Source organism: Diabrotica virgifera, chromosome 9, assembly GCF_917563875.1.
Source record: "Diabrotica virgifera virgifera chromosome 9, PGI_DIABVI_V3a".
In the NCBI taxonomy this organism is placed as follows: Eukaryota; Metazoa; Arthropoda; class Insecta; order Coleoptera; family Chrysomelidae; genus Diabrotica; species Diabrotica virgifera.
In genome coordinates this window covers 173,949,985-173,965,319 of record NC_065451.1, presented here as the reverse complement: position 1 = coordinate 173,965,319, position 15,335 = coordinate 173,949,985, and the positions used below count along the sequence as shown (strand labels likewise).

The window sequence follows — 15,335 nt, the reverse complement described above, 5'->3', positions numbered from 1 at the left end:
CTTATTTACAATAGTTGGGGATTATGATTTATGACGATGTTGTGCACAATATCTAGCGTAGATTCTCTTATTTATTAATACTTATTCCATTTGTCAGGTATTGTAGTCAGGTTGTCACCTCCGATCAGATTCGGGATTGTCGGCCAATATTAATCCTCATTCATAGTCAGTTTGTATATACATAGGTAGATCAATAATTAACTGTCTTTGTAATAAATTCAATACATTTTTTTTTTCTTACTGTAAAAGCTGCGTTGCAGACAGGAGCGTACTAGCCTAGTACGTCAGGAATTAGCTAGTTTGTATAAAATTGTATATAGGGGTTATAGGTATTTTTTTCATTAAATTTGTTGGTTGTACATATATGTTTTATTATCCTACCATTTTGAGTAGTATTAGTTAGGTACAGCAATATAGGTCACGTGGAGAAGAATTTATAAAATCCTTCCCTGGCGCTCAACACTACTTCGGAATATCTTCTGGGTCAGTAGTTCCTTTTTTTTTACATTTCTTTCCTTATTTTACTTTAGTTTCTTAACACTCTAGTACTTCATTAGGTACCGTCTTATTTCGGGCGTGCAAATACGGCCTGATCCTCTCCTGAGTCCACTTGATACAGTCTCTTAAATATCCAGCTAGCCTATTTCTGTAAAACTTAGTCATTTATTAAGCTACCCCATTCAAACAGAAAAATCATACGTCGCAATGAAAACAAAATGCCAATTATACAAAACCTTAATAAGACCGGTACTCACATACGGCTCAGAAACCTGGACACTCACTAAAAGAGAGGAAACATTGCTAGCCACCTTTGAAAGAAAAATCTTGCGACACGGGCACAAAAGAAAACGGAATTTGGCGAAGAAGGTACAACTTTGAACTATACGAAATATACCAGGATCCGGATATCATAACATTCATTAAAATAGGACGGCTGCGTTGGATGGGACATGTAGAAAGAATGGAAGAAGGCGAAATACCAAACAAAATATTCAAACAGATGCCAGTAGGAAAAAGAACAAGAGGAAGACCGAAGCTGAGATATTTAGAACGAATAGAAAATGATATAATAACCTTAAAAATAAAAAAAAAAACTGGAGAAAAAAAAGCACGAAACAGATCAGAGTGGAGAAGAATCCTGGAACAGGCCAAGACCCAGAAAGGGCTGTCGAGCCAGTGATGATGATGATGAAGCTTATTCAGCACAATTCATAGAATAGTCAAAAAGAAATTCAAGGAAAAATATTGAAAAATAAGCCAACGGTGGCGAATTTTTAAAGACACTTCAAAAAACAATGAATTTTGCGGTGGACATGAGAACTCATTATTGGACCACGCTAAAGAAAAAATTCAAAAAGATTTTTCACGAATTAGAATTTTTTAGTTTTATCGATTTTTGACTTTTTGGTATCACGCAGAAGACAATTTTTTGCAAAAAAAAAAGGTTTAAATCAATAGATTTATTATTGTTAAACAAATAATAAGCACAGAACAAAAAATATCTCGACAGCGTTACCTCAAGAAACGGCTAAAGAAAATATATACAAAATTCCAGTTGGATCGGTTAAGTAGTTTTTGAGTTACAATGTCTACCGCCTTTGAAAAAAAAAGCGTTTAAAGTATTGTCAACTTTTATTTTCAATTTCGTTTGTGGCTGTCAAATCGTAAAGTGATGCACACCGGAATATGTTTTTGAATCGCGGAGTAATTTCCAAAATAGAATGAGAACAGCTGTTGACCGTTGTTCACTATGTTCAAACGCGCTGGCGCGAACCTGTTGCTAAGCGAGTAAAAGGTAGGGATATTCAACACTATCTCCCTACCTCCCTATCTTCGGCTAGCATTAGAGTAGAGTAGAGTAGAGTATTTATTGGTAATAATGTACAAATGTACTTTTACAGGTCAGCAATAATTAAAATTGTCTAAAATTACATTAAAAGTTGACAGTACTTCAGTAAAAAAAAAACCTATTACTAAAATTTAAAAACTAAACACTAATTAAATTAAATTCGCGCCTGCAACGCTTGAACGCAGTGAGAAATGTTCAACAGCTGTTTCCATTCTTTTTGAGAACGAGAATATTCTCGAGAATATTCTCGGCCAGAAAATTCTCTCGAGAATATTCTCAGCAAAAATTTTCTATATTTTCAAAAACCGAAACAAAAATAAAAACTAGATACGGGTCAAATTATTATAATTTAAAAAATATGTAGGTATATTGTTCTTGCCAATCCCATGAACCACTAGCAAGGGTGTTTACAGTGTCAATTTTTATTGTTTTGGTGCAATATTAACGTGGAAATATTTAGAATGGTGTTCATTTAAGCAGAGAAGAACAAGTTGAGGAAACTGAGTTTGTAGATAATTTAGCAACTTTAAAAAATGGTGATGAGTCGGCTGAAATAATGGCAGATTTGGCACTTTATCGGTTTAAGGAGGGATTTTTTGGAAAACCATATGTTGTAAAATCAATTGAAAAACTAGACTTAATCATATGGTGAAAAGGTACATGTTGCGGAACAAAATTAACTGAAATAGTAGTTGATATATTAAGCATGCCTTCATCCAGTGCAGCGACTGAAAGAAGTTTCAGTATTTATGGTTTTTTATCCACTCCTCTAAAATAAACCGGCTCACTGCTGAACGGGCTCGTAAGGTAACTTTTATTGCTCACAATTTAAAATTGTTAGACGTAGACCAATCCATGACTGAGCTGGCCACCCGTGAAAAACAAAATCCCACAACTCATCAGTACATTGAAATGCAGATTGTAGATGATTATTAGGGTGAGCTAATGATAGAAATAGATTCTGAATCTGAGGTCTCATCTTTTATTATACCACATCGATTATTTGATGTTAAGAAAAAAATTTCATTTTTTTATCAAATAAATTTTGTGTTTTCAGTTGTTTTTGTATTTTTTATATGCAAAGAACACTGTTGTTTCGTCTCACAATTTTGTATATAAGATCATGATTTTTAAAACCCTATTATTCATCTTTAACAATATTTTAAGTGCGTCATGGGCTTCATTCTCAGAAAATTCTCCATATCCAGAATATTCTCGAGAATATTCTCCGATTTTTCATTCTCGAGAATTTTCCAACACTAAATATAACCATTTAATTTAAAAGTAAAATAACCATACATCTACCATACCATAAATTATGATAGCAGATTATTCAAATTCACTTCAGACAACAGGAGCCTTAGACCAGTTTGAAGTGGTTAACGAGTTCAATTATCTAGGATCCTACATCAGTAATACAGGATCTTGTGAAACATAAATACGTAGGAGAATAGGCATGGCCAAAAACGCTATGCGTCGATTATCGAAAATCTGGAACGGTCGCTCCTTGTCGAAGAATACCAAAATAAGATTAGTACGTGCCTTAATTTTTCCCATATTTAATTACGGATCCGAAACATGGACAATGAAATCGGACAACAGAAAAAGGATTGACGCCTTTGAAATGTGGTGCTGGAGAAGAATGCTTCGGATCTCATGGACGGAACACAGAACAAATCACTCAATCCTCCAAGAGCTTAATATTCAGACTCGACTTTCCTCTATTTGCCTCTCCACCGTCTTAAAATTTTTCGGCCATATTGCAAGAAGAAGTGATGATAATCTTGAGAGACTTATAATTTTGGGAAACGTTGAAGGGCGCAGAAGTAGAGGTCGCTCACCTACTCGATGGACGGATCAAGTACAGAAAGCCAGTGGAAAAACATTCTCTGAATCCATGAGGGAAGCTCAGGACAGAAGCTGATGGAAAGAGATAGTTGCTCGTATTATAGGGAATCACGACACTCAGCAATGAGGAAACGACTGAAGAGGAGGATTTACCATACATACTTTCAAAAAAAAATTCACAAAAATGTGCTTGAAATGTTGATTTCAAACCTTAAAAATAACTATGACAAGATTTTGATAGGCAACCCATGCAAGTCGTACTTATGTATGTGTTACAGTTCAAGTTGATTCTCAGTTAGAGTTGACTTTTCCTAGTTCGAGTCAACTCCAACTGAAACGAGCAGTAAAAGTTAATTTGAAAAATTTGAATCAACTTTTACTAGTTGAAGTTGACTCTTCCTAACTCTTGTTTGTAAAAGTAGATTATACAATTTATACGAGTATAATCTCACGTGCATTTTTGATAAGTGTGCGTCTCTTTGTTTTGACCGTTTCAACTACTTATTAGTCCATGCTGTAACGTCGCCCCCGTTAGGTAAATTATTCTGATTCGATTTTTTTGCAAACTTACTCAAACAAATACATCCTTATAACAAATACACAGTGCCAGGCGGTACCGCGGTCGAAAAATTGTTTAACCAATTTTTGTTAACCAAATTCACAAAAATAATTCTTATCTACTCTACCTCGTATTATGTATAAGTTTTTATTGTGTGAAAATTGTAAATATAGATAGCAGTACATGCAGGGTTTAAAGTGTGCCTGAAGTAATAATGTATTTTAAATGGGATTTGCTTTTTCGCACTGTTTTTTAGCACACTTTCATATAATCAAATATCCTTAACTTTCGCCTTGTCATGGTGATGACATGTGAGCAATAAATTACAAAAAAAGTTTTGACAGTTTTGTGGTTTGACAGAAGTTTGAATTTTTAAATGTCAAAGTTCTAAAAAATTGTAAAATAGGAATGTATTCCAGTGACGAAGAGTTGCAGTTTTTTTATTTGTTTTTTGGTAGATAAAATATTGTATGAAACTGTGCGTGAAGTACTTTTTGCGCACTTAGGCGATGTATAGCACTCGGTCCGCTCGTGCTCTAAACATCGCGTGCGTGCGCAAAAAGCATACTTCACAAACTGTTTTATAAATAACTAAGTTTTTCACTCCGGACAATTTTTTTAGATTATTTTGGTCATTCGGAGCAAAAAAGGTTTCTTGTGATTCTTCTCTAAAGTTGATAGTTTTCGAGTTATACGCGATTTAAAATTTGAAAAATGCGAAATGACCATTTTTAAGGCTTAATAACTCGATTAAAAACTATTATTATGAAAGTCAGAAAGTCACCTAATCAAAGTTTAAAGCCCCCCTACAAGATCCTGAAGAAATTTTTGTATTATTTTATTACTAAGCTGTTATTTTTAATTATCAACAATGAGCGCTAAAAGCGTATTGAGGCGGCCGTCAATGTGAGTGCGAGTAAGATCCTCCATTCCGACCGTCCAATGGTGCATCTCAGTCGCACTCACATTGACAGCCGTCGCAATACGCTCCTAGCGCTCATTGTTAATAATTGAAAATAACAGCTTAGTAATACAATAATGACAAATATTTCTTCAGTACCTTGTAGGGGGGTCGTTAAAATTTGATTTGGTGACTTTCTGACTTTCATAATTATAATTTTTAACTGAGTTATTAAGCCTTGAAAATGGTCATTTTCGCATTTTTCAAATTTTAAATCGCGTATAACTCGAGATCAATAAATTTTACAGAAAAATCACAAAAGACCTCTTTTGCTCCGAATGAGCCAAATTAATGATGTAAAAAAATGTCCGAAGTGATTTTTTTTTTGTGAATTTGTTTAAAAAAAATTATTTAAACAATTTTTCGATTACGGTACCACCTGACACCCTGTGGATTCGTTATAATGACCTCTTTTTGAGTAAGTTTGTGCAAAAAAATCGAACTGGAATAATTTACCTAACGGGGGCGACGATACAGCCTGGACTATAAATATCACGATTTGAACATAATATACAGTAACATTTAATTTCTAGAATCGGTTGTTTGTGTGAATCAACTTTTACTAAATGGCATTGGGAAGAGTATACTTTAACTAATTGGAGTCTACCTTTACTAATGTTGTTCTGAAGCTATTTCCTTGTGGCATTTTTTATAATTACGTATTTTTTATGGGAAATAAGCCACAATTTTACTAAAAAATGAATTTATTAACGTTTCGAAGCCCAAATCGGGTTTCGTTGTCAAAATACAAAATACTATTAAAATAAAACAAACATGTTGTTGCTAAGTAAAAAAAATTCTTCTAATAATTTATTTAATCTGACTCATTTATATTGGCAATTCAGACGTATATTATACATTTTAAAGTAGAAGACTTTAAAATGATATCGCCAATATTTATGAGTTGCGTTCCTGGGACGACTTTACTAAAAGATAGTTCATTCGATTACATGAAATCAATCCCAACTCAAGAATATCCGTCGCAAAAAAATCATAGCATGTGATCTGTCTTTAAAAAGACAACCAAATGCAACGATGACAGTAAAATTCTCGCGTTAGAGATTCCATAGTAAATCACGAGGGAAAACCAGGAAAAAACCTCGTGATACTATCCCGACATCGTAAGTATTTGGTCTTACATTTAATCTACCTTCAAAAAAACTAATACTAAATTCTGACTTTAATATGTTTAAATTATAAATAATATTAATATTATATAGATATACAATAAGTAATACTAAAATATAAAATTTGTACTAACTCGATATGTTATTGGCTTACTAATCGTGGTATTTTCTTTCTATTGACTTCCTCTTTCAGTACGGGTAACCACATCCTACTGCATTCTACCGAGGAATTTGCGACACAATTGGTTTCATTTAGCATAATTAGAGCCGCTTCTTTGATTTTTCTCTTTTTACTATCTGATTCTTTCAGGACTATACTTGAATCTCTCCACTGAACTCTATGTTCATTATCCCATGCGTGTTGACATATCTGAGATCTATCAAATTCTCTGTTTTTAATATAAGACTGATGCTCACTTATTCTAACGTTTAATGGTCTTGATGTTTCACCTAAATAAAATTGTTCGCATTCACAAGGTATTCTATAAATGCAGTTCTTTGTTCTTTCTTGTTCATTGTTAGGTTTAGTTTTATATTTTAGTATTACTTATTGTATATCTATGTAATATTAATATTATTTATAATTTAAACATATTAAAGTCAGAATTTAGTATTAGTTTTTTTGAAGGTAGATTAAATGTAAGACCAAATACTTACGATGTCGGGATAGTATCACGAGGTTTTTTCCTGGTTTTCCCTCGTGATTTACTATGGAATCTCTAACGCGAGAATTTTACTGTCATCGTTGCATTTGGTTGTCTTTTTAAAGACAGATCACATGCTATGATTTTTTTTGCGACGGATATTCTTGAGTTGGGATTGATTTCATGTAATCGAATGAACTATCTTTTAGTAAAGTCGTCCCAGGAACGCAACTCATAAATATTGGCGATATCATTTTAAAGTCTTCTACTTTAAAATGTATAATATACGTCTGAATTGCCAATATAAATGAGTCAGATTAAATAAATTATTAGAAGAATTTTTTTTACCTAGCAACAACATGTTTGTTTTATTTTAATAGTATTTTGTATTTTGACAACGAAACCCGATTTGGGCTTCGAAACGTTAATAAATTAATTTTTTAGTAAAATTGTGGCTTATTTCCCATAAAAAATACGTAACTATCTTTACTAGTAAATGTTGAATAAAAATCTTCATTTTATATTTATAATCAAATTTTACTAAAACCAGCCGTTTGAGTAGACTCGAACTAGGAAAAGTCAACTCCAACTGGATAATCAACTTGAACTGTGCTGTAACATATGTATGAAATTTAATTTAAAAAATTATTAATTGGAAAGCAGATCTAGATTCGGATTCCGTACTATTATGACCTTCCTTTTTTTACACCCTGTATATGATTATGTAGACATTTCAAAACATACCTGTGGAATTTGAGTGCTCTTTCCGCAGCCAGTTTCTCCGATTAGAATCAAAGTTTGATACTTCTCCAGAAGATAAAGTATATGGTTTCTGTTATTGAAAATGGGCAACCTCTGTCTTTGCGTTTGAATGGACTGAGACAAATATCTGTTGTAAACGAAATCTGTGGTCTCTACGCTGTAGGAATCATCCCTATCCAGAAAACTAGTGGTATCTGAAGGCTTTAAGAATTTAGGCCTAAATTCACTCATCACGGTGCGGGCAAGAACATGAGTACAGAGGAAATGGTTGGAGTTGAATTGATAATTTTATCCTTGCTGTTTAGTTACGCCAAAGGCTATCTGAAAATAAAAAAAGAAGCATGTTGAACATGTATAGGGTATAATTTATAAAAGTAATAATCGCTATAATTGCTATAAAATAAAATATCAAATACCTCGTTAAATATATAATATACATATCATTATAATGTTTGAGGTCCGCGCTATTAATTCGTTATGTTTGATATCCGTTTACTTGTTCTAATCATTTTATGGTGTATCTCAGTTTTATAAATCTGTAGATAGTTGCTGTGAACTATACAGGGTATCCAGAAACTCTACCGACAAACGAAGACAGGAGATTTCTCAGGTAATTTTAAGACAATTTAACCAAATTCACCCAGTCCGAAAATGCTTCCTAAGGGAGCTAGAGCTCTTGGAAAATGGCGTCTTGTAATTAGTTTTTCTTAAATAACTCCAGAACGCTTCTAGTTAAAAAAACAAAAATTGGTATGTACTCCTATTTATCTTCCAGAGATAAATCGATTCCATCCATTGCGAATTTATAGTACCGGTCATAGGCGTCCGTTTTGGGTGGGGTAACGGTTATTTTATCGCCTAACTTTTTTGTCTTTAAATTTTAAGCATTTTTCACTTTGGATTATTAAATTGTGAGTACTAAAAGGTACTCTTGATTTAAGTCGGTAGGACAAACCGTTTTCTAGAAAAATCGATTTGAAAATTTTTCGTCTGTTGAATATGAAAAAAAATTGAAAAAAATTTTCAAAAAAAACGGTGTATTTTACCAACTTAAGCAAGAGTAACTTTTACTACTAGAATACCTCATAATTTAATAATCTAGTGTCAAAAATGCTTAAAAATTAAAGACAAAAAAGTTATGCGATAAAATAACCGTTGACCTACCCAAGACCGACGCATATGACCGATACTAGAAATTCGCAATTAATGAAATCGATTCATCTCTGGAATATAATTAAACGTACAAGTTTTCGTTTTTCTAAATAGTTTTTTTTTAATTGTTTTTTTGAAATTTAAAAAACGAAAAATTTTCAAATCGTTTTTTCTAGAAAACAGTGTATCCTATCGACTTAAAACAAGAGTACCTTTTAGTACAGGAACAACTCACAATTTAATAATCCAGAGTCAAAAATACTTAAAAGTTAAAGACAAAAAAGTTATGCGATAAAGTAACCGTTGTCCTACCCAAAACGGACGCCTATGACCGGTACTAGAAATTTGCAATGGATGGAATCGATTTATCTCTGGAAGATAAATACACATACCAATTTTTGTTTTTTTAAATAGAAGCGTTCCGGAGCTATTTAAGAAAAACTAATTACCAGACGCCATCTTCAAATAGCTTTAGCTCCCTTTGGAAGCGTTTTCGGACTTAGTGAATTGGGTAAAATTGTCTTAAAATTATCTGAGTAATCTCCTGTATTCGTTTGTCGGTAGAGTTTCTGGACACCCTGTATATTTAATAATATTTGAGTGTTTTTGTTAAGGCAATTTTTTTAAAATTACCGAAGAGGGTTTTTCTAAAGGGCAGTATGATAAAATGTTTAGGTAAATATCATCCAATCTGTAAAGTACATCTACTAAAATATCCCAAAAGTTTATATTATTTTTTTTTAATGTTGTTTTGAAGCTATTTCCTTGTGGCATTTTTATAATCAACTATTTTTCAATGGGAAATAAGCCACAATTTTAGCAAAAAAACGATTTTATTAACGTTTCGGACGCCCAAGTCGGGTGTCGTTGTCAAAATAGAAAATAATACTAAATTAAACAAAAATGTTGTTGCTTAGTAAAAAATTCTTCTAATAATTTATTTAATCTGACTCATTTATATCGGCAATTCAGACCTGTATTATACATTTTAAAGTAGAAGACTTTAAAATGATATTGCCAATATTGATGAGTTGCGTTCCTGGGACGACTTTACTATTATTTTTTTGTTCAAAATACATTTGATTTATTAAAAAACTATTAAGCAGACAACAGACATTAAATACTTACATTAAAATTAATTTTCACATACCCACATGAAGACCTTAAGAATGAACTAAAATGTCTTTAGTGTCCTTTCAAAATGCATGAAACAACTTTATTAAACGCCGTTTCTTATCCAGTAGTAATCGAATAAATATTTTATTGGAGGTTTTAATGGTTGTACTTTAACACAATGGTACTAAACAACACCTACAGTATTTACTTTTATTTTCCATAGTAAACACACACACACACACAATTCAACACTATCTCTTCAAAAACTGTATTAAACTCTACAGTGGACAGCCGTAGCTCAGCGGCTAGATACTGGCTTCATAAGCTACGGCGCACGGGTTCGATTCCCGGTACCAACAACGACATTTTCATTTCTAAAAATGGTATGAGCCGTTCAGGTGCTTCGGAGGGTACATTAAGCTGTAGGTCCAACTGGGCTAGTGTGAGCATCGACTCTAGTTACTTCAAACAGGGTTAAAGATGCAAGTGGCGCCAGGACCTGGCCAAAAGGTCCCCCCGGCAAAAATGCCATACGATATTAATGATGTAAGAAGAGAATATTCTCAAGAGAATATTCTCGTTCTCGAGAATATTCTCTTGAGAGTTGCTGCGTCCTTAATCGTGCTAAGACGATACATAAAAAAGAAAAACGGAAAATGTGGATACGGCTTTTCTAAGTAAACGCGAAACAATGAGTAATTTGACTATGGAAATAATGCTAGACAATTATTTGTTTAAGAATTTTACAAAAATGTCAAAAAGTGATTTCGAACTATTAATAAATATGATGGGGCGAAATCCCTATGGTGAAATGATTGTGAAAAGCAATAGTTTTAAGTACCTAGGATCGGTATTACAGAGTAATGGAGAAATAGATGGAGATGCATGCAGTAGAATTAGGGCTGGATGGATGAAGTGGAAAGAAGCGAGTGGTGTGTTGTGTGACAGAAAAGTTCCAATGAAGCTGAAGGGAAAATTCTATAAAACAGCCATAAGACCGGCTATGATGCACGGAACTGAATGTTGAGCAGTGAAAAAGAAAGAGGAACAACGAATGCATGTGGCGGAAATGAGAATGCTTAGATGGATGAGTGGAGTGACAAAGAAGGATAAGATTAGAAATGAGTATATTAGGGGAAGTCTAGGTGTGGCATCAATTGATGCCAAAATGAGAGAGCATAGGTTAAGATGATTTGGTCATGTTCAACGTCGAGACGATAATCACCCAATACGAAGAATAGCTGAAGTGCAGATTCCTGGAAGGAGTAGGAGAGGAAGACCAAAGAAGACCTGGGGGAGACGATAAGGCAGGACATGTTGGTAAAGGGGATTAACATTGAAATGACCCAAGATAGAATTGTGTGGAGAAATGCAATTAGGGAAGCCGACCCCGCATAGGGATAAGGCAAAGAGAATGATGAATAAATATGATAGGTCCAAGAATAGAGAAGAAATATCAAACATGAGAAACGCAATACCAATCTCAACAAGATTAGCAATTGTTATTTATATATACTAAAAGTTTTAATAGTTTAATGTATTTATTCAGGGTGCACTTCCGTTTGTCTCATTGCCAAGTTCCACAACTCTGGACGTAAATGAACTGCATTAATAAACCTTATTGTGATTTCATTTGACCACGTATTCATCTTTTCTTTGTATGTTTTGACAAAACCAAATTAAATTTCAACAGAGTACAGGAATAAAGAGGAAATGCAGAGCAACATGCAAAATTTTCCACAACAGTTCGACTTTATCGGCAACGCATCAGGCACTGCAATAGTGTTCAAACACCAGTAAAATTTCGGCCACATGGCTCAGCCAAACGGCGATATTTTCATTAGATGGCTGTAATGTTGCCAAAAACATACCAAATATATATTTTCGGCAACATATTGCTTCAAAAACTAGCCTGTCTAAATGTCCCTTTAGACGTAGACCAATCCATGACTGAGCTGACGACTCGTGAAAAATAAAATCCCACAACTTCTCATCAGTACATTGAAATGCAGAATGTAGGTGACCAAGATGAGCTAATGATAGAAATATATTCTGAACCTGAGACCTCATGTTTTTCTGATTTAATCGCCACATTCATGACTTGCATTAATTGTTGTTAAGAAGAAACTTTCATATTTTTTATCAAATAAATTTTGTGTTCTCTGTTGTTTTTGTATTTTGTTTATAAAGAACACTGTTGTTTAGTCTCATAATTTTGTATATAATTTCATGATTGTTAATACCCTATTTCATCTTCAACCATATCCCTAAGTGCGTCGTAGGGTTCATTCTCAGAAAATTCTCCATATCGAGAATATTCTCGAGAATATTCTCTGATTTTTCATTCTCGAGAATTTTCTAACACTATACGATATTATATTATTAGTAGGTAAACATTATAGATATTATAACTTCAAAGTAAACAAAATGGTATATAATTGTATATGCGACAGGAGAAATTTCATTAAAAAACATTATGATATGACGTCACAAGGCCACTTGGCTTGTCACAAGGGTTCCCGCGCTATTTCGATCGTTTGAGATGATTTAAATACACAGAAGATTTTAAATTTGTACTTTTATTATGAGGTTTTGAGGCGCAAAATTTTGGAAATCTTATTTTTAAACGAAACTGAAAATTATTATGTAATAAAACCAAAATGTGCAAGTTCCCCATTAACACAAACTTCATTTGACATTTCACTATACACATATGTCGAAAAGTTTGGAATATTGGAATATTTCATCTTTTTATTGATTTTTATATACACTGTGTCCGTAAAGTATGGAACAAATTCTTTTTTAGCTAAACAGAGCATTTTAAGAAATAATCCTGAAACACGTCGATTTTTGATTTTAATTGACCGTATTTTAAAATAATATTCTAATATACAGGGTGAATTACTTTCGAGTAATGACGTCACCGTCACTTTTTTTAATGGAACACCCCCATTTTGTCTCAATTTTTGGATTACTCTAGCTGAGCTGAGCTGATTACTCTGTGTTCAAGAGCCATGACATCACTCTAAAAACAAAAATAAGGCTCCTTAAATGTTACGTGTACTCAGTGCTTCTATACGGAGTAGAAACGTGGACATTGAAGGCGGAAACTCTATCGAAACTTCAAGCTTTTGAGTTATGGTTGTACAGAAGGATCCTAAAGATACCATGGACAGACAAAGTCACCAATGAAGAAGTACTACGGAGGATGAACACAACCGCAGATTTAGTCAACATCGTGAAGGGCCGTAAGCTGCAGTACTTGGGGCATATAATCAGTGGCGTAACAAAATCCGTCGGGGCCCCCCCGCATAATTAGAAATGTGGCCCCCTTAAAAAATTCCTACATACGACATGTGTAACAAAAACTTATATAGTCGGTTCGCTAAATTCACACACAACTGGTTAGTGATTTTAGTAAGTAATTTTGGCAATTTAACAAAATTGACAAAAAATAATTAATCAATAGTTAATAATTACTTAAATAGTTAGTAAAAACCAAAAATTACCTACTAAAATATCTAGCCAATTGTGTCTGAGTTTAGCGAACCGACGACTATATGTGTAATACCCCACTAAATGAACGAATAATACGGCGATACCGTGTAATTTTCAGTGTCACCACCGAAGTGGTCAAGTCAGTACTTTTTAAGTTATTTACGAGTGAAAATGTTTATTGTTTAACAAAAAAAAAACACGTTTCCAGATGGTTGCAAATAACTCAAAAAGTAAGTAAGTTGATCGAAAAAAATATTCTTAAAAAAAATGTAGCTTATAAAAATTAAGTCTATTGACCCAGTAAAAGCAAAATTGTAGCTCATGAAAAGTTGTTCTTATTAGCCGAATTCCAAATCGAATATTTCAACGTGAAATAGCCATGAAAATGGGAAAGCGCTAACGATTAACTTTATTTGGGGTGCTAAATAGGGAGAGATTTTCACGTTTTTGTTTTTTAGCAAAAAAAATGGGCGAACTTTATTTTGAGCTTGCTCGCTTAGTTTTGATGCTAGAAGCTTGCTATGAAACGCTATAGAAAAAGATTCTATAAAAAATAAAAATAAAGCTTATTTTTAAACATTTCAAAAAGTTTTAATGGATTTTGTCCGAAAAGTCCTTTTTTTTTTATTATTTCACGTTGATTCAATTCGGAGTTGGACGAATATGAACCATTTTTCATACACTACAACGTTGCTTTTACTCTGTCGATTTCTTTTATAAGCTACATTTTTGTTAAAAATATTTTTTCCATTATTTCATTCATAAAAATTCTGACCAATAGAAACCTAGGTACAAGAATAAAAATTAGAGCGGAAATTTTTTCGATAATTTCCCGTCGTGAAGTATTACGTCAGATCTTTGCTACGCAAAAATGAACATTCAGTGACATTATAATGACAATTAATGTTTTACAACTTGTAAAATAGAACACCATGAACAAGTTTAGCAAATATTCAGGCGAAGGTATTAATAACATATTAGTTAAAATGATTTAAAAAAAAAACAGTTTTATTCATGAAATAATCTTACAAAATTACACTCGAGCATTTAAAAATTACCAATTTGTTTGACCCTCGTGACACTTTGACATTATTTTACTCCCCTTCGGGTCGTGAATTGTCGCAAATTGTCAAGCAGATACGTCGTGACGCTGATAAGACTCCAAAACGGTAATTTATTGGGCTATTATGCATGCACTGTGTTTATGACAACTTACAGTTTTCATCTTTATTGTACCCCGTGGTACATTTCCAACCAAACCCTTCATACAGACCTAAACATCCCGTTAGTCAGCACAGTAATTCAAGAAAGAGCCAACAGACACCACGAGAAATTGGAAGGCCACCCCAACCAATTAATATTACCATTACTGCAGCCACTAAACAACAGAAGATTGCGAAGATTATGGCCCATAGATCTTCGCTGAAACTGAGGTGAAACCGCTGGGTGATGTACCTCATAACGCCATTTTAGTGTACAATACTATATTGATATAAGTTATTGTACTTGTTATCAAATTAACTCATAGAATATGTAATTCTGATTGTTAATAAATGCTTAAAAAAAATCTTTATTGGAATAGAATAAAATACAACGAAAATTAATAAATGATTACATTATTACATAGTATGATACGAACAACTTTCTTCATGCACTACTAACTATCAGCGAATATAATGTACAATTTTCTTAATACATGTCTATCTGATGGGCAACTTCAATTTCAATACAGCATTGCTTAAAAAACGTTGCGTACGTATGCTTAAAATAATATAACAATAACACATTTTTACATATTATATAAGATGACAAGATGGGG

At 33.1% G+C, this 15,335-nt stretch overlaps 1 protein-coding gene across 3 annotated transcripts in view; it reads right to left on the bottom strand.

Moving 5' to 3' along the window:
• Window positions 1–15,335, bottom strand: part of LOC126891928 (probable ATP-dependent RNA helicase DHX35) — a 396,116-nt gene that overhangs the window by 347,847 nt on the left and 32,934 nt on the right. For all 3 annotated transcript variants that reach the window (XM_050661273.1, XM_050661274.1, XM_050661275.1), the window contains exon 2: window positions 7,733–8,071. In XM_050661273.1, coding sequence (XP_050517230.1) covers window positions 7,733–7,981 — 249 coding nt within the window. In that variant the 5' untranslated portion in view covers window positions 7,982–8,071. The remainder of the gene's footprint in view (window positions 1–7,732; window positions 8,072–15,335) is intronic.